The 18,980-nt window shown below is 44.5% G+C and overlaps 1 protein-coding gene across 5 annotated transcripts in view; it reads left to right on the top strand.

Annotated features, from left to right (window-relative positions):
- Window positions 1-18,411, top strand: part of LOC117432309 (anoctamin-5-like) — a 33,601-nt gene extending 15,190 nt beyond the window's left edge. For all 5 annotated transcript variants that reach the window (XM_034054025.3, XM_034054027.3, XM_034054028.3 and 2 more), the window contains 18 exons: window positions 909-1,022; window positions 2,616-2,684; window positions 3,386-3,670; window positions 3,901-4,014; window positions 4,411-4,526; window positions 4,996-5,130; window positions 5,353-5,458; window positions 5,825-5,885; window positions 6,002-6,153; window positions 8,038-8,112; window positions 8,982-9,210; window positions 9,908-10,077; window positions 11,308-11,405; window positions 11,522-11,652; window positions 13,105-13,310; window positions 13,875-14,077; window positions 14,461-14,566; window positions 14,672-18,411. In XM_034054025.3, the coding sequence (XP_033909916.1) occupies window positions 909-1,022; window positions 2,616-2,684; window positions 3,386-3,670; window positions 3,901-4,014; window positions 4,411-4,526; window positions 4,996-5,130; window positions 5,353-5,458; window positions 5,825-5,885; window positions 6,002-6,153; window positions 8,038-8,112; window positions 8,982-9,210; window positions 9,908-10,077; window positions 11,308-11,405; window positions 11,522-11,652; window positions 13,105-13,310; window positions 13,875-14,077; window positions 14,461-14,566; window positions 14,672-14,872 (2,571 nt within the window). In that variant the 3' untranslated portion in view covers window positions 14,873-18,411. The remainder of the gene's footprint in view (window positions 1-908; window positions 1,023-2,615; window positions 2,685-3,385; window positions 3,671-3,900; window positions 4,015-4,410; window positions 4,527-4,995; window positions 5,131-5,352; window positions 5,459-5,824; window positions 5,886-6,001; window positions 6,154-8,037; window positions 8,113-8,981; window positions 9,211-9,907; window positions 10,078-11,307; window positions 11,406-11,521; window positions 11,653-13,104; window positions 13,311-13,874; window positions 14,078-14,460; window positions 14,567-14,671) is intronic.
- Window positions 18,412-18,980: the final 569 nt, after the last annotated feature.

Here is an 18,980-nt window from a genome sequence, read left to right as displayed (position 1 = left end):
GAATGACCGCTTGCCCAGTAAGCGCTGTTTCCAAGGAAAGCTCACTATCTGGGTCTCCATGGGAGCTGTGTGCTTCTGTGTAGGAGTGCAGGTTTCCATGGCTGGCTGTGCTGCTTCATGCTCAGTGATTTTGGATGTAACTGTCCAGAGTTAGAGCATGCCTGCTTGTAAACAGACGGCTCATGTTCCTGTGCAGGGGTAAAGGAATTCAGACAGAGAATCTGGGGCAAAGTACCTCCCCTCTCCACTCCCCTCCTCCCTTTTGTAAAAGTGATGGCATTTCCAAGACTATTAACGTCTGTTCAGCCAAGGAAAACTGCGGTGGCTGCCATGTGATATTGCACAGCTGCAGAGTAAAAGAAATGCCAGTGCAATCAGGTAGTATGCTAGAGCTTGCATGTCTTTACTGGATGCTGTGCATGAGTGCAGTGCAGACCTGGGGTCAGTTACAATATGAATTGTGCAACTAGTAATTCATTGCAATTTATAATGGAGTTAGAATTGTAGTTGAACCTGGGCACACCTGTGGAATTTGAATTGGAATTGGAATTGTAGTCGAACCTGGGCACACCTGTGGAATTTGAATTGGAGTTGGAATTGTAGTCGAACCTGGGCACACTGGTGGAATTGGAATTGACCACATGTCTGGTACAGCAGAGTTTTCCAATTGCCAGTTGCAGTGCATTGATTTGAAAGCTCTTTACCAGAGTGCTGGTGTGTGAATTACAGAGCAGTCCTGCAGAATCAGGTAAGAAAACATCCTGCATTCTGCTGTGAAGTGAAGCACATGTACTGAAGTTCCAGCTGTGAAAGTGTGCTCTCTGGTCCGTTTCTACTAGACCTCGGTGATTAGTTTTGAACCCCTAAGTGAGGGCCAGGTTCACCTATGCTAGGTTTTTTTTTTGCAGATAGAGAAAAGGCCTCAGAGCAAAGACTCAATTTTCTTCAGGGATGGCATCCGGAGGATCGACTTTGTCCTCTCGTACGTCGACGACCCCACGAAGGACGGAGAGAAGAAAGCGGTAAAGCACATTTATTGTTTCATTTCAGTCGCCTTCCCCCTTGTATACCTTTCATTGGGGGGAGGAGGGAGCAGTTACGTAGGCTGTGGTTCTGTGCATTCATGTGTTCCATTAACAGTACTGTATTTCTCTTGGATCATTCTGAGGCATTGAGATGATTCTTGTACTGTAGTTCTGTGGTTTTAAAGTGCCGAGGGGAGAAGGGAAGTCCATTGTGCCTTTGCATTTTTGGCCAGCTGCTAAATTAACATCCAAGTATCTCTTCCTGGCAGATTGCTGCAGTAAATATTGTCCATGCAATACTAATATATAGTCTTTCATTAAGTAGAGTCTATTTTAAGTAACAGTGGTCTTGCATATACAGATTTTAAAGCAGTATTCTGTTTAGCTGGGGTGGGGGAGGGGAGGTGGTTTACAACTTGCAGAACTGTGCTACACTGCCACTTAGATCAATAAAAGATCTGGTGTTTATGGGCATGTGATTCGAGATCTGAAACTAGATGTAACTTCCTACATTAACACACACAAAACCCCAAGGCATGCTAGTATTGCCATGTAATCGGCTCTTTGTTTAAGACAATGTAATGATGATCACTGTAATGATGCATCTGAACTGGTAACTTACAGTCTTTCAGTGTTTGTGTTTTCTAATCCTGCAGATAAATGAAAGGCTAAGCTGTTCTGGGTTTAAGGGGAGTTTGCCAGGGGTGGAATGCCTACCAGTGGACAGTTTAGCTTGGAGGATTGTGAGGCCACCTCAGCTGACTGTGCAAAATTATTTGAATGCGCTGTAAATTTGAACGATGTCCACATGATATAAAAAAAAAAGGTGTGAAATATCAAATGGTGAAATAATGAGGACTCACTGTACTCCCCTTGTAAATGTTCTGTCACTGCTGACGGACGTGGCGCAGTTTTGCTCATCCATGTAAAGTGCTCCAGTCAGGATCACGCCGGTCTCCAGTGGCAGATTCTGCACTGTTCACATTTCACAAGAGGTCACTGCGCTTCCCTTTGCACTGCTCTGCTACCCTGCTCAGCAGCAGTTGTGAATGCTGTAGTCCAGACATGCGATTTGAATGACACTTCCCCTTTAAATAAATCAAAAAGCTAGCAGCAGTCTGGTACTACACAGTGTCACCAGAGTGTGAAGGGAAACCCTGGCTAGACTGAAACACTGTCAACCAACAAAACACAAGCGGTGCACATCTATGGTATTGCGTATTAAACAAAACATTGCTCAAATCCAGTAAGTAAGCGAGTAAAGGGAGTTGACAGATTGTGGGACAAGACAGGAAACTGCAGATCACAAGAATCAGGTCCAGGGGAGCCGCAGTGTGTGGAAGGGCTGCCAGTGGGCAGTTTAGTCTGGAGCATGCGTCTACAGTATAACATGATTTAAACACACTGGAATTCATTTTGGATGATGTCCTTACAGGCAGCAGGGTTGGTGAAAAGGCTCAGTGGTTAAATCAAACTCGTTCAATCCAGTATTTGAACCAAAACATTCTTGACTTTACAGAGATGCACTCTGGAGTACCTGCTGTAAACATGTATTCCTTCTCTTCTCTCTTTTTTTTGTTTTCCTTCTAGGAAAGGAGAAAGGAATTTGAAATTAATTTGCAGAAGGCCGGTCTGGAACTGGAGACAGAGGGTAAAAATGTAAGTGTGGCAGTGCAGTGCGGCCGGCTTTGAAACACTGCAAGGGATGAGGCTCCCTCTAGGGGTTCCAGTTGCTCGACACTAAATTAAACAGATTGCTGCTCAGATTTTGCACTGATGAATTTATGTCATGTTTTATCATCATCAGATTTTTCAGTATGCTGGAAAGATACTGTGCACGTGGCTTAATTAGACCTTAGAAAAGTTTACCTTGGTACTGTAGTCTTGCATTTTACCACAGATTTCCTATGATAATACTGTTCATTTATCATAGCTAACCATATGCTACTGATCAGTGCTTTTCCCTGCTTGACCGTACTGTCTGGAAACCCACAAATGTGGGTGGGATACTTGTTATGAAAGGCGCTATATAAATGAAATGTTGTTGTTGTAACATATTTCTAAATTGGTGTATCACTGTGTCAGACCTTATTAAACCAGGTTTGGATGGATGGGTTCAGCTGGGGAATTTATGCTGTTTTTGTTTCCGAGTGTAAATGCAGTAATTAACCAGGGATGGAAATAAGGCTCCCATTGCAGAGCGGTTTGATCCATTCCTGGTTTTACTAGTCTAATAAGACACACCTGAGCTTGTGACTAATTAAGCACGTAGTAAAACCTGGAAGGGTAAAACTGCTATGCAGTTGGAGTTGTATTTCCATCTCTGGTGACCCCGTGTGACCCCGTGTCTCCCCTTCCAGGAGTCGGACGACGGGAAGACGTACTTCCTGAAGATCCACTCTCCATGGGATGTGCTGGCCACGTACGCGGAGGTCCTGAAGATCAAAGTGCCCTTCAAGGAGAGCGACATCCCCAGCGACAGCGAGACGCCCCTGAGCTGGCTGTTCAAGCCCTTCAAACTCCCGCCCGAGGTGATGTACCCCGAGCCCGACTACTTCACCTCGCCATTCGAGAAGAACAAGCCGGGCTTCTTCCTCATCGAGGACAAGGACACCGTCTTCCCCCCCTCCACCCGCAACAGGATCGTGAGTACAGCAGGCTGTGCTTTTGGTCCTGTATCGTGATACACAACCTCTATGATCCGTACACATCATTGAACTAAATGTGACACTCCTTGTCCTAAACTAGTTCATTATTCTTATTAGACCACCCAACCACCTTTTTTTATTTTTTAAATTGCTGATCTCTTGTCCTCTCTCTCTCTCCCTCTCTCTCTCTCTCTCTCTCTCTCTCTCTCTCTCTCTCTATTCCACAGGTGTACTACATTCTCTCACGGTGCCCTTACGCGACAGAGGAGGGAAAGAAAAAACTGGGAATCAAGCGGCTTCTGAACAACGGCTCCTACACGACAGCCTTCCCGCTTCACGACGTATGGATGCCACCTTCCCGAACCCGAACGCATACCAAACTTTCAGGAGCCTTAAATGAAGATGATTAATTATCAAGGCGCTTACACCAACATGCAACTGCATGTCCATTTAAACTGAATGAATGTTCAGAAAAAACAAGTAACAAGCAGCTTGGGAGGTTTGCTTCGGGGTTCGGAAGTGTGCCTATGTTGTTTGATAGCAGTTTTGTTTTGCATTTTATTTAGGTGTAAAGGTCTTGATAAATCTGGCCCTTGTATTAAGCACACAGTGAATTAGGTTGTGCAAAGTTCTGCATATTTTCTACTGTCTGCTCTCTCTCTGGAGAGTGTTTATCAAAACCTATATATACTGAAAGAATTTATTTGATTTTTTTTTCTTCTTTTTGGTTTTCAAAGTGCCGGTACTGGAAGAAAGCAAGGGATCAGAACTGTGAGAATGAAAGGTTCACCCTGTACAGATCATGGGCCAGGTTCATGTGCTTCTACAAGGAGCAGCCCCTGAATCTCATCAGGTGAGGAGCTGAGGGGCTGGGAGGCAGTGTGCTCTAGTGGTTAGAGCTGAGGGGCTGGGAGGCAGTGTGCTCTAGTGGTTAGAGCGGAGGGACTGAGAGGCAGTGTGCTCTAGTGGTTAGAGCTGAGAGACTGAGAGGCAGTGTTCTGTAGTGGTCAGAGCTGGGAGGCAGTGTGATCTAGTGGTTAGAGCTGAAGGGCTGGGATGCAGTGTTTTCCAGTGGTTAGAGCTGAGGGACTGGGAGGTAGTGTTCTCTAGTGGTTAGAGCTGAGGGACTGGGGAGTAGTGTGTTCTAGTGGTTAGAGCTGAGGGACTGGGAGGTAGTGTTCTCTAGTGGTTAGAGCTGAGGGACTGGGAGGTAGTGTTCTCTAGTGGTTAGAGCTGAGGGACTGGGAGGCAGTGTTCTTTAGTGGTTAGAGCAGAGGCACTTTGTAAGTAAGATGTCTCTCTGTTCTTTTTGCTTGGGACAGGAAGTACTACGGAGAGAAGATTGGCATCTACTTTGCCTGGCTGGGTTTCTACACAGAAATGCTTTTCTATGCGGCGCTCGTTGGTTTAATCTGTTTCTGTTACGGCGCTTCCACCTACAGTGATAATGTGTGGAGGTGAGTAACTTCTCCCACTGTGAGCTCTTGTCCTGGTCTCTGTGTTATTGGCAGTGCTTGAAAAAGGGATAAGGGTTAACTTTGTGACTTCACCAGTGCATTCTACAACTTTATCCTCTCTCTCTCGCTCTCTCTCTCTCTCTCTCTCTCTCTCGCTCTCTCTCTCTCTCTCTCTCTCTCTCTCGCTCTCTCTCTCTCTCTCTCTCTCTCTCGCTCTTTCAGCCAGGAAATCTGCAGTGTGGATATCGGAGGCGAGATTGTCATGTGTCCTCTGTGTGACCGGAAGTGTGGTTATTGGAAACTGAACACAACCTGCGAATCCTCCTTTGTGAGTACAGAAAACAGTCCTGACATTAACGATGATTGAATAAAACACCAGAGTTCAGAGAGTCCTTGGTATAGAACGATAGTTTGACGGGGGATCGTACAATCCCCTTGCATCTCTACAAACCTATCAGTACCTCCATACAAAACGGCTTGAGAAGATAAAGACAATGTAAAGCACATTGGACTGTAGCATGAGATGCCATGTATATAGAGAGAGATAATGTGCGTGTGTGTGCGTGTGCATATATATATATATATATATATATATATATATAATATATATATATATATATATATATATATATATATATATATATATATGCAGTCAATGCAGATTGGTAATGTAATCCTTTTTCTTTTCTTTTAGCAATCCCATCTGTTTGACAATGTGGGCACATTATTCTTTGCCATGTTCATGGGCATATGGGGTGAGTTGCACAATCAGTGCAATGCATGCATGCAGTATTGTTTTTAATTATTATTACATGGTGTGCTCACCTTGCGATCGGAGCCCCTAACCTGCGTCTCCGGCGCCCCTCCTCAGTGACCATGTTCCTGGAGTTCTGGAAGCGCCGACAGGCCCGGCTGGAGTACGAGTGGGACCTGGTGGACTTCGAGGAGGAGCAGCAGCAGCTCCAGCTCCGGCCCGAGTACGAGACCAAGTGCACCAGGCGCAGGATGAACCCCGTCACCCAGGTACAGTGAGGAGGAGGGGCTGGGCATGAACCTCATCACCCTGGTGCAGAGGGGAGGAGTGGGGCTGGGCATGAACCTCATCACCCTGGTGCAGAGGGGAGGAGTGGGGCTGGGCATGAACCAGATCACTCAGGTACAGGGGGGAGGAGGGGGCTGGACATGAACCACATCACCCAGGTGCAGGGGGGAGGAGGGGGCTGGACATGAACCACATCACCCAGGTACAGGGGGTAGGAGGGGGCTGGACATGAACCACATCACCCAGGTACAGGGAGGAGGGGCTGGGCATGAACCACATCACCCAGGTACAGGGGGGAGGAGGGGCTGGGCATGAACCCCATCACCCAGGTACAGAGGGGAGGAGGGGCTGGGCATGAACCACATCACCCAGGTACAGAGGGGAGGAGGGGCTGGGCATGAACCCCATCACCCAGGTACAGGGGGGAGGAGGGGCTGGGCATGAACCCCATCACCCAGGTACAGAGGGGAGGAGGGGCTGGGCATGAACCCCATCACCCAGGTACAGAGGGGAGGAGGGGCTGGGCATGAACCACATCACCCAGGTACAGAGGGGAGGAGGGGGCTGGACATGAACCACATCACCCAGGTACAGAGGGGAGGAGGGGGCTGGACATGAACCACATCACCCAGGTACAGGGGGTAGGAGGGGCTGGGCATGAACCACATCACCCAGGTACAGGGGGGAGGAGGGGGGGGGGCATGAACAGTACAGCGCTCTATTGCATTGCCAGTGTTATGCAGTGCTGTATATATTAACCTTTTCACTGCCCACAGCTTTAAACTGTGCCAGTGTCAATGACACAGGCCCCTCCGCTGTATTCTATGATTCTCTCAATAATAAGTTCCATTACAGGTGGTGTCCAGGTCATATCATTGAATTCAAGTAACACGCATTTTATTTCATAATTACAAACCATTCATTTACAGATACATGCTACATTTTAAACTCAATAATTGTGTGTGAAACTGCCATTGCTGGCTACGCTAGTAAACTCATATATCTGATGCTATCTGGCAACTCGATGACATTTGCAGTACCGTCAGACCCTGCTGGCTTGAGTTATTGCCTAGAAGTGTGAAGATGGATATATCATTGTGTTACCTCTCCTTTAGGAGGAGGAAAATGTTCTGAATAGAGGCAGACTTGATATCTGTGGGAAAATGGTGATCTGTTGGGCCACAGTGATCCTTTGGGTAAGACGGGGGAGTCTGGATTGCCTGGATCGTTACAGTGTGACTAACCCAACCTTCCTTGTTCCGTGTGTATTAATGTGCGTGGCTTCCAGGGAAACCAAGTTGTGTGAGAGAACAGCAGATCACTGTCTGACCCCTGCAGACCCCTGCAGAATTCTAGAAGCAACTCTCGAGAATACATAACTAAGGAAACCGTAGCAGGCTTGGAAATAAGACTCCTATTGCATAGCTGTTTCTCGCATTCCAGGTTTTACTACAAGCTTGGTTAGCCACAGTGTGTAGGTAACAAGCTCAGGTGTGTTCTGTTAAACTCCTCGTAAAACCTGGAGGGGATCAAACCGCTATGCAATGGGAGTCTTATTTCCAACCCTCCTGTACGGATCTATTTGAATGATCTCAATTGCGGCTGGATCTTAATACTGTATAGCAGCACTGTAGCTCCTGCTGGTAGTATTTCCTCAATGTCGCTGTTAACTGGAGATCATTCAAATGCATCCTTCTGTAGCAGAGGGGCCACACTTAGAGAAACGTGCAGCTGGATGCCATTAATGCTGATGTTATTCAATGAAACAGTGTTTCCCCAGTCTAGTGAATGGGATGTTTCTTCTCACAGCTTTGGAGCCCACTCTGTTTGTTCTCACTTAACTCTTGCTCTGCTTGCTCATGCAGGAATTGGAGCCCTTCCTGCCCTTAACAAGCAAGTGTGCGCGTTTCTGTTTGTCTGGAGCCACCGTCGTGTTTTGGGTGAGCATCTTCATTCTGATCGTCCTCCAGCTGCGGAGCCGTGGTTCTGGGACTCATCCTGGTGAACTGGCCAAATGACAGGGTCTGAAAACGGAACCAGCAGTTTAGAGGGAAACACAGTCAAACGAACCAAATTCTGCAGACGTATAACTTGTGCCTTCCCTGTATTGTGAATGAAGTCAGTGGCAAGCATGGTTTCAAGCGTGCTGCTTGTGCATTATTTAGGTAGTGTGGATAGGCTGTTAGATGCTAAAGAACTGCTGGTAGTGCAAGAATGGCCCCAGAATGACCTCCGCAGTGATGTGCGTTGTATGACCTGCAGTGTGCACAGCATCAATAAAAACGGTACGAGGCATGAGCTTAAAGGTGCAACTTCCTCTAAATTCCAGATAAAGTACCTTTCCCTTTAAGACAGTAATCTTCACTTGTGTCTCCTTCAGTCCATTTCTGTCCCAGACCTTTGTTCCAGACCATGCTCTTAATTGAACTGAATTGTTGAATTGAGCTGCCCTGAGAGCCTGGTTCCATTGAGGTCTTTAACAGATAATTTGCAGCTCGTGTGATTGTTAAAAATCGAATTTACTGTACAGCGCTCCCCCTTTGTAATGCTGTAGTCGGGAGCCATCATTATGAACCCATGCTATTTGTGTCCAGGCTTGTAACAAGAATACAAGTGACAATGGAATGCCATTATGGGGCATTTGGGATCTCCAGCCACGCCACTGCCTGGCATAAAGAGCACTGTAATTACAATCTTAAAGGGGAAGTGACTTTGATCACGAGAATCCGATTTTATTTTCTGCACGTGCCTCCTGCCTTGCAAAACGTCTGGTAACTGCACGGTGTGACGGGGGCATGTTGTCTGATAGATCGCCCTCATCATCGCCTGCATCATCGCCGTGATTGCGTACCGCCTCGCTGTTTACGCCGCCTTCGCCAGCATCATGAAGGAGAACCAGACCCAGGACCTGCAGCTGGTGGGCTCCCTGATCACCCCGCAGCTCGCCACCTCCGTCACAGCCTCCTGCCTCAACTTTGTGGTCATCATGATCCTGAACATCCTGTATGAGCGAGTCGCTATCTGGATCACTGATATGGGTAAGGAGAAGAAGCACAGGCAGGTCAGAGGGGCGAGAGGTGGGACAGCAGTGTGGAGTAGTGGTTAGGGTTCTGGACTCTTGACCGGAGGGTCATGGGTTCAATCCCAGGTGGGGGACACTGCTGTTGTACCCTTGAGCAAGGTACTTTACCTAGATTGCTCCAGTAAAAACCCAACTGTATAAATGGGTAATTGTATGTAAAAATAATGTGTAAAATATAATGTAATTGTATGTAAAAATAATGTGATATCTTGTAACAATTGTAAGTCGCCCTGGATAACGGTGTCTGCTAAGAAATAAATAATAATAATAATAATAAATGAGAGAGAGAGAGAGAGAGACAGAGGGAGGAGTGACTCACAAAACAACATGGAGCTGATAGAAAGTCAGAGACAACCAATGTCCAGAATATTATTATAAGAGGGTATACTATTATAAGATTATATTATTATGCTATATTATACATGTATGTATGTATGTATGTGTATGTGTGTATATATATATATAATTTACAGTTAATATCTATTTAATCTATTTAAATATGTTATAATATTATGCTATATACTATTATAATATATAGCATAATATTATAAGATGTAAGGAACGGCCATCAGTGAGTTGTAGCTGACTTTAGTTTTGAAACGCTAGTTAGTGCTTCACACCTCATCTGTTGATTTTTCTGCCATTTCCCACAGAAATCCCCAAGACTCACCTGGAGTATGAGAACCGGTTGACCATGAAGATGTTCCTCTTCCAGTTCGTCAACTACTACTCCTCCTGCTTCTATGTGGCCTTCTTCAAGGGCAAGTTCGTGGGCTACCCCGGCAACTACACCTACATGTTCGGAGTGCTGAGAAACGAGGAGGTACAGTGACCTCGCTGTCAGCCATTCGCAGCTGAAGCAGCATCCCTGCAAAAAACAGAGCTGTCTCAATTCTGGGTAGCTCGTGTTGCTTCTTCACATTGACTCAGGGACGGAAATAAGACTCCTATTGCACAGCACTTTCGCCCATTCCAGGTTTTAATAGAAGTTTGATTAGCCACAGTGTATAGGTAACAAGCTCAGGTGCATCTGATAAACTCCTAGTGAAACCAGGAATGGATCAAACCACTATGCACTGGGAGTCTTCTTTCCATCCCTGCAATATCAAGACATTTGCCATGCAGCCCCCTGGTAAACATGCTACCTCATATAGAGTAAACAATGCAATGGGCACCAGTTTCCAAGAATAAGTTTGAATGCATTAATTTATATAATAATTTGGCGGGGTTGCTTACTGATTTGGCATAATGGGTCTGCATGAGCAACCAAAATGCAGTCAGACAACCAACATTAACCCTTTGCGGTCCATTTATTAATCGTGCGTCAGGCACACCAGGTCTAATTAATTTTCACACGCGCAGTTTAAAAGCATTTTTTTTCACAGTCAAACGGGTTTAAATGGCCCTGCATATCAACAAAGCACTCACTAGGCATCTCCAGCCCCGCCCCACCCTTTCGTTTGCTATAGCGTTCACCTATGTAAGAAATAAATAATAATAATAATAATAGTCGTACATACCGATCGATCATCTCCGGATCACTCGTTTTATCACCAAACTCCTCAATAATGCGATCCAAGTCATTATTTTATTACTATAACATCTCAAAAAAGCTCTGCAAATGTCTGTGTTTTCTGTGCGCTGATTCAGACAGCCAACTTGTTTACTTCAGACTGCCCCCGTTATCTGATACCTGATACCATGTATGACTAATCATGAGATACGCCTTTTTTTTTTTTTTTTTTTTCCGACTTGTCTCGGCTCCTGTCGCTCCCACTCGGCAATTGAATGGTTTTCTCGGCTTTTTCCGGAGAAAAAACGACTAAACACCCGTTTATTGCGTTGCTATAATGATGTCGGACCCAGTCCGACAAAGGACCTGTGAGGAATAATTGCAATGTCGGACCCAGTCCGACAATGGACCGCAAAGGGTTACCTATATGATGCCCGACACCTTGCAAAATCCCCACAGATTCCAGGGGCAGTCTGCTCATGCTTGTGCTCTCTCTCTCTCTCTCTATCTATCTCTCTCTCTCTCTCTCTCTCTCTGCAGTGTGACCCCGGCGGCTGTCTCATTGAACTCACCACTCAGCTTCTCATTGTCATGGCTGGCAAGCAAATCTGGGGTAACATTCAGGAAGCCCTTGTGCCGTAAGTAGAGCTTTTCAGAGCCCCGTTCACCGGAGAGATCCTGTATTTCAGTCTTTTGCTGGATCTGGCTCCCCTGTTGATGCTGACCCCCCCTCCTCCACTCTTTCTCCATTCAGGTGGTTGAAGAACTGGTGGGGAAGCCGCAAGGCGCGCAATCACCCTGAGGGCTTGTACACCCGCTGGGAGCAGGACCACGATCTCCAGTGCCTCGGACAGCTGGGGCTGTTCTACGAGTACCTGGAGATGGGTGAGAACCACACAGGCCCCCTTCCTCAGCTCTGTGTAGTGGGGACCTGCCCCAGAAGCAGCCAGGTGTCAAATGATCCAGAGTCAAATTCCTTAGAAAAGTTTAACACAATAAACCTGTGTGTGTGCTGTGGCTTCTAATAGTTTGCCAAGTTGATCTGGCTTAGAGTCAAGTAACATTAAAATCAATGAATTAAACTCGAATTAAACAGTTCAAGCCATTTCAGGCTCTGCTCTAGCCTGATGAGCTGTATCTAAGTCTAGGGACATGACATTATGATCAGGTGTCACTAGTTTTCATAGTGGAAATGCAGTGTTAGTCTTGTGTTACCTTCATTGATCAATCGCTTAATTAGTCTTTTATTTATCAGTTACATTTTTAATTGAAAGCCTGAATCTATCAAAGCTGACACCTGGTGGCTGTAGAATAGCTGACACCTGGTGGCTGTTGAATAGTGGTCCTCAAAGTAATTTGGGCAAGGGCATAAACTGATCTTACTGGGCTGTTTGCGGGCACGACGACTAATACATAGGTTCTTATCTTAAACACTGCCTTCCCGCGACATATACAATATATATTGAGATGTTATTCTTTAAATAATTTATATAATGCAAATATAATGCAATGCAAATATTTTTAAATAGCATGTTTACACAGATAACCATGAATAAATTAAAATAAGAGGGTAGATAGCGTCTTGCTTCGTTTCAATTTGGCAAATTTGTCAACACTATATAGAGAGAATTTAATTCTAAATACTGAAATGTATTATTTTTCTCAATAACAGTCAGCGAAATTCAGTGCTTACCTGGCATATTAACACCCTGCCTCTGCTCACGAATGATTAGAGAGCTGTCAGATCTTTCACTTTCCCATTGGCTACTCACTCTCCTTCAACTTTCATGCAGAATACCATGAACGGCTTCTGCTTGCTTATGATTGGACAGCTGTGTAAAACTTGGCAGATATTTGACTCTCCTATTGGTTAAACTTACTGTCAGTACCTGCAACTGAAACAGACACAGTTTATGTCCCACCCAGCTAACTTATGATTGGGCTACCGCAGAGAAAATGGAGATATTCAATTGGTTGATTGTATCGCAGAGGCCCTTCAGGAAAAAAAAAATATGTCAAGTACGTACAAGCACAGCATAAGCGAGCAGCACTCTCAACAGACTGCTGTGAAGCTTTTCTTGAAAAACGTGTTTTAAAGCTTTATTTATTTATTTCCCCATGCTACGACCAGCCAGAAATGTGTTCACAACCCATAATTTAAGAACAGCTGCCGCAGGCATGACGGTCTGTCTTTGTGGGCACCACTTTGAGGACCACTGCTGTAGAACAGCACAGCAGGACCATGACATACTGTGCAGAGCTCATAGACCTGTCGAGGTGTTCTCCTGGGTGCCCTGCTTGTCCGCCCCCTCTCCTGACCTGTGTGTCTCTCTGCAGTGATCCAGTTTGGGTTCATCACCCTGTTCGTGGCCTCCTTCCCCCTGGCTCCTCTCCTCGCTCTCTGCAACAACATCCTGGAAGTACGCGTGGATGCCTGGAAGTTCACCACCCAGTTCCGCAGGCCTGTGGCGGCTAAGGCCCACAGCATCGGAGCGTGGCAGGAGATCCTCAACGGAGTGGCCATCCTGTCTGTCGTCACCAACGTGAGTGTGTCGGGGCTATGAAGCGCTCAGCGGTGCTTGGGTTTATCATTTCAATGACAAGCGTTTAGGATGGAAGTCTTTTCAATGTTTGTGATGTTGAAATGAGTCTTGGTTTTTATACATACATACTATATCTGGGTGACGTGGATGTCATGGTACCCCATGGTAAAGTTAGTGTAAAAGATCTTTTAATGGTCCCATTTAGAAGAATGTGTGTATGCTGATTTGTGCACCTGTCCATTAAGCCAGCAAAATTGGAATACATTTTTTCATTTTGAGCGTGTGTGTGTGTGTTTCATTAAAGTAGAACTACTGAAAAGGAACCACACAAATCACACAGGCAGAACACTACATGTATAGGCAGGGCAGTATATCCAGGAGAGCAAAGGGATCTTCTGGTCTATGAACCATGAACCCTGGACAAATTTGAACAAACCGAGCATGGATGACAATGGATATCTATGCAGGGTCCGGTTTGCACAATGGAAATGTGGAGAACATATATATATGCAGGTTCTGCACAGCAGATTAGGAGTCCCCTTTCCCCTCTCTCCCGCCCTGCAGGCTTTCATCGTGGCCTTCACCTCAGACATGATCCCACGGTTGGTGTATTACTATGCCTACCACCCTGGCACGGAGAACTCCATGGAGGGGTACATCAACAACAGCCTGTCCGTCTTCAACATCCACCAGTTCAAGCCCCACAACATGCCGGAGGATGGAGAGAGCCCCAGCTGGTTCAACAGCTCCATCATCACCAGCTGCAGGTAAAAGACAGCAAGAAGACTTCCTTCCTTCAGGGCCACACTTCCGTCTGTCCTGTGAAACCATGTTTTGTTCCCAGTATCAAACCGGTGGCTGTTTGCTCAATGCTCCATCCGTCTGCAGTCTGGAATCTAGAAATACAATCCGCAATCATTTAAGAGTCCCACTTCGCAATCGCCATTGATATCGATCTACTGCTGATGGAAACAAAGCAGACTGCTTTCAGTTCGGTCCCAGCACACAATCCCCGGTGCAGGAAGGTAACGGCTTAAACTGTAGATCCCAAACGAGTGTCGGAAATGCACCTGAACCCCGAGTCCTCTGCGCACCCCTGGATTGCATATATTTATTCATTGATTTTCTTAATGTCCTTCCTGTCTTGCAGGTACAGAGATTACCGTTATCCTCCAGGGCATGATAAGGAGTACGAGCACACCATGCAGTTCTGGCACGTCCTGGCGGCCAAAATGGCCTTCATTATCATCATGGAGGTAATATATACAGTTACTGTGTTATAAAACACACAGCACGTACAACACAGCTGAAGATAGCTGTGTTCTCTAACTGAAGCTAACCCCTCTCTCCTGTGTGGGCAGCACGTGGTGTTCATGGTGAAGTTCTTCGTGGCCTGGATGATCCCGGACGTCCCAAATGACGTGAAGGCGCGGGTGAAGAGGGAGAAGTACCTCACCCAGGAGTACCTGCACAACTACGAGATCGAGATGCTGAAGAAGCAGCTGGGAGAGAATTCCTCCTCCTCCACGGACCGTCACGAGGTGCTGTCCGAGGTCATATAGCCCCCCCGAGCACCTCCAGGACAACCGGGGAGGGGGGATGCTTTTACCAGCGCACAAGCAAACTCCTCTCCACCATAGCAGTGTGACTACATACTGAAGCCCCGCTCCACCTGTGCTGGGTGACTTTTTTTTTTTTTTTCTAATGAACAGCAGTCCTCCTCGTAGTCCTGGCTGTCTCTCTGCAGCGACAGTGTTAACAGGAGCTAGAACATTCAGTCTGCTTTGCGAAGAGAAAGACCAGGAGTGCTTCTGCTGGCATTTCCACAAGGCTGCTTACCAGCCCTCAGCCCAGCCTAGGAATCCTCTGCCATGTGTTCTGCACAGTGACGCACACCACAGCCTGCCAGAGTTGTCTTAGAAGTCATATCTAAAGGTGGAACGTAGTCAGTGCTGTCCACAAATGCAGGGAGTATTGCAGTGTTGCTTTTGTAGCTGAATGACCAAAAGATCTGCAGCTATTGAAACTCTATATACAAGAATATACGGAATATACAATGTATTCAGGTATTTCATTACAGCTTTATGGTGTTTATATGTGTTTTTTAATTTATATGCAGCTATGGCCAAACGTTTTACGTCACCCTATAGAATTAACTAATTTTGCTTAAAGTCGAGTGAAACCTGCTGAACAATATTACATTAACATAGTACTTAATGAAAAATGGTGACATTTCAAAATCTAACATGAAATACTGTACTACTATTATGACTTCCGGTAAACTTTTGCAATTGTAGTTTCTTTGATTACATGATGTTAAATAAAAGATCTAAATTATGTTCCTATAGTTTATTTTTATTTTTTCATTATGTCTCAATCCTAAAATTCTAGGTGAGGCAAAACTTTTGGCCAGAGCTGTAAATAATAAAAAAAAAAAGAAATCATTGTAGTTGGACGTGCTTCTGGTTACACTCGTCTAAAAAAAATCTGTGACAATCAATCTGAATTCTGCGGGAGAGATACTTTTTGATCTGATAAAGCTATGTGAAATTAGTTCAGGAAATTATGGTATTTTGGGAAGTCAGAATACAGAGTGGTATGTATACAGGTGTAATTCTGCTATATAGAATTCTGTTGGATTGGGGAATTCAATCGCTCTGTCTTATTCTCGTCACATTATGAGCAGCTTTTTGAGGTGTAAAATACAGTACAACCCCCTCCCTTCTTTTGGAAGTATATTAATAATATTTTGGGGTTCCTCTGCTTGCAGTATTTGCTATTCAGGAATACCAAGGTATACCAAGACATTTTGTGAGCACGGGTGGTTGGAAACGTTTCTGAGTCACTTCACACAATCTTTCTTCATTTTGACAAAGCTCAGCAAGCAAGCGTCCATCTCACACAAACCTGTTTAGAAGCCTCCAGGATATTCTCCCATACTCTGCGGAATGAGACTTTCCCTTTTAAGACCCCACAGATCGACCCTTCATTTCATTAGGTAATAAACAGCTGTGCAGGCCATGTATGAGTTTTCTATTATTGTAATCTGGTCTGAAAGCATGCCATAGTTAAAAATAACGCTGTAAAGGGCTGTTGGTGCTGAAGATGTTGTTTTTGTTTAGTCGTTAGCGTGAAGTACGAATAACTGATTTGTAGACATTGCAGCTCTGTTGTTTAATTAGTAATTCTGCTTTTGGGAACCCTGAAGCCTTTAAAAAAATACATTTGGACGAGGGGTGATTGTGTGTAACGTGCAACAGCCAGCAGAGAGGATATTAAACAAGGTATCATGGTGTATGAAACTACGTTTTATTACCTGTAAAGCCTGAAAGTATAGATCTGCTCTTGTAGAGATGCTGAAAGTTCGATCCATCCAGCCATAGCATAACCCGCACTTATGCAGGCAGTGATGCCACTTGGTCCTGATGGGCTGCTCCTATGAGCCATAATAAACTCAAATGCTCATTTCATGGTGGACCATTAAATTAAGTGGATGGTGGTATTTCTGGATATTGATGGTATTAATGAGATGCTGTTCTTGGTTCGTCCAATTAAAAAGCAGCCCCTCTCTCGCGCCTTCTTCAGTGCCTTGTCGAAATGTATTGCACAGTGAAGACCTCAAGCTGCTATTGCAGAACCATGAAAGAAGCTCCTTTTAATGCTCAACGCTCCCGTATGGTTAGTGTCACGTTGACCCTTTTGTGTGTCCGATTATTTTCATTTATTTTATTTCGTTCAAAATTGGTGCCAAGATACAAGTTCAACGGCCAGGCCACTGTGGGTAGCAGTGATGTACGTGTGTGAAAAAGCAAACAGAAACGTCAATGGCATTTAGAGCCCAGTGGCAGTGAGATAATGGGGTTGCAGGGAAGTCAGGATTGAATTGTGTCTGATGTTTGCAGTTCAGTGTGTGTACAGCATCTTTATCAGCCTATTGTGTGCCAATTGTAAAGATGCTACATTAGTGTGCCTGTGCCTACATTAGTGTTAATTAAACTGCAAGAAGAAGAAACAAAAGTGATTGTAGTGTTCAGGGAATCTGTGTGCCTCGGATGAAAGGGGACGTAGAAATGGGTCTTGTTTGCTTTTAACCTAAGGGTAAAAAAAAATGTTTTTACAGCTCTTTAATGAACAGAGCACTTACTTACACTGAGTTAGAAGACAGCAAACAGACATAAAATCAGAATATCATTATTCAAATAATGGCACGTGCCTCAGTCTCTGGAGTTTTTTTTCTATACAGGTATATAGACAATGCCAGAATTTTGTCTGCAATGACTGTACACATGATCTAGCAAGGATTCTATCCAGAGACTCCGGGTAGCTGGTAATAGCAGCCCATGTTTTTAAAAATACGACTCGCTGTTTGATTTTTTTTTTTGCATAGATATACAGTATATATGTAGACATTTTCTCTGTTGTGATCCATACCTTGCAGCTGAAAAGCCATTTTCTCTCTTATTTTTATGTTTTGGTTTCAAGGTGAGATGAAGGATTTTACAGGTGAAAGCACCAGAACACTGACTAAAAAACTTAACAAAATAAAGAAAAGGTCATTTAAATCTACTCTCAATAGACATTCTTGCTTTGAGAAAAGTGCCTGGAAATATCACAAGCAACTAAACAGAAAATAGTTTCTATGATGTTTTCTCACCTTACTCACTGACACCTTAGTGCTATCTACAGACTTTTATAATACACTACGCGTATCCACGAGACGTTCACTTTTTAAATGCCTTTCATGTATCTGTTTAGCATTTACAATGTGGGTGGCTTAATGAAAGCTTTTTTCTTTCTTTGTTTTATTTCTGTATTGTTATTTTAATGGCTGGTAGTTTTATACATTATTTATACATTGTAATTTTTTTTTGAATGAAATAAAAATTGATTTTAGTTTTTAAATGATTTACACTATATAGATTTGTAAATATGTTCAATGCTGTTCTTTTTCAAGATGTTGTCTTCACAGACAGCCACATGTTTTGTTTTGAGAAAAATGTATGTAAAAACATGTATTCACAATTCCATCCTCTTTACTGTTAACTTGAATGCACCAGAATACTTTATACATAATTATTATAATAAATATAATTTAAAATCATGTTACAGTGTGTTTTTCATTCGAACTGGAGTCACTAATGTGATTGCAATAAAGTGCTGGATGAGAGAAATGCTACATTTTGTTGTAACTTCCAGGCCAGGAGAGTCCTATCCTGGTCCTGGAGCGCCATCCCACTCCAGGTTTAACAGGTAAAATTAGATAATTAACTATTTCAGAGTCTGGATGGAGATTTAATTGGTTCAGTCAAACAATCAGGGTTTGAACAAAGACCAGGACTGGAAGAACCACTTTGGCCACCCCTAAGAGTTTCTTTAGTCTTTTTCACTCTGTATCCCCCCTATGCTCCCACATTCGCTGGAGCTGTATTGTTTTGCTAATTAAGGATTTCTACCCTCTTTCCCCGCTGAATCTTGCACATATGTAGCAGATGAAGCCCCCTGTCAAACTCAAATCATGTGAAACACATTTAAACTGGCACATGCCTGACATCAGAGACCTGGAGCAGGAACGAGCCGCTGCTCCACATTTCCATTAGCTCCACTGCTGCACCTTAATATGCTGAGAAAAACTAAGAATGTTTCTGCAGGAAATTCCATTTCTGTAGGATT

Source organism: Acipenser ruthenus, chromosome 27, assembly GCF_902713425.1.
Source record: "Acipenser ruthenus chromosome 27, fAciRut3.2 maternal haplotype, whole genome shotgun sequence".
Taxonomy (NCBI): Eukaryota; Metazoa; Chordata; class Actinopteri; order Acipenseriformes; family Acipenseridae; genus Acipenser; species Acipenser ruthenus.
Note: the sequence above shows the minus strand (reverse complement) of the source record. Positions and strands in the feature narration are given on the sequence as shown.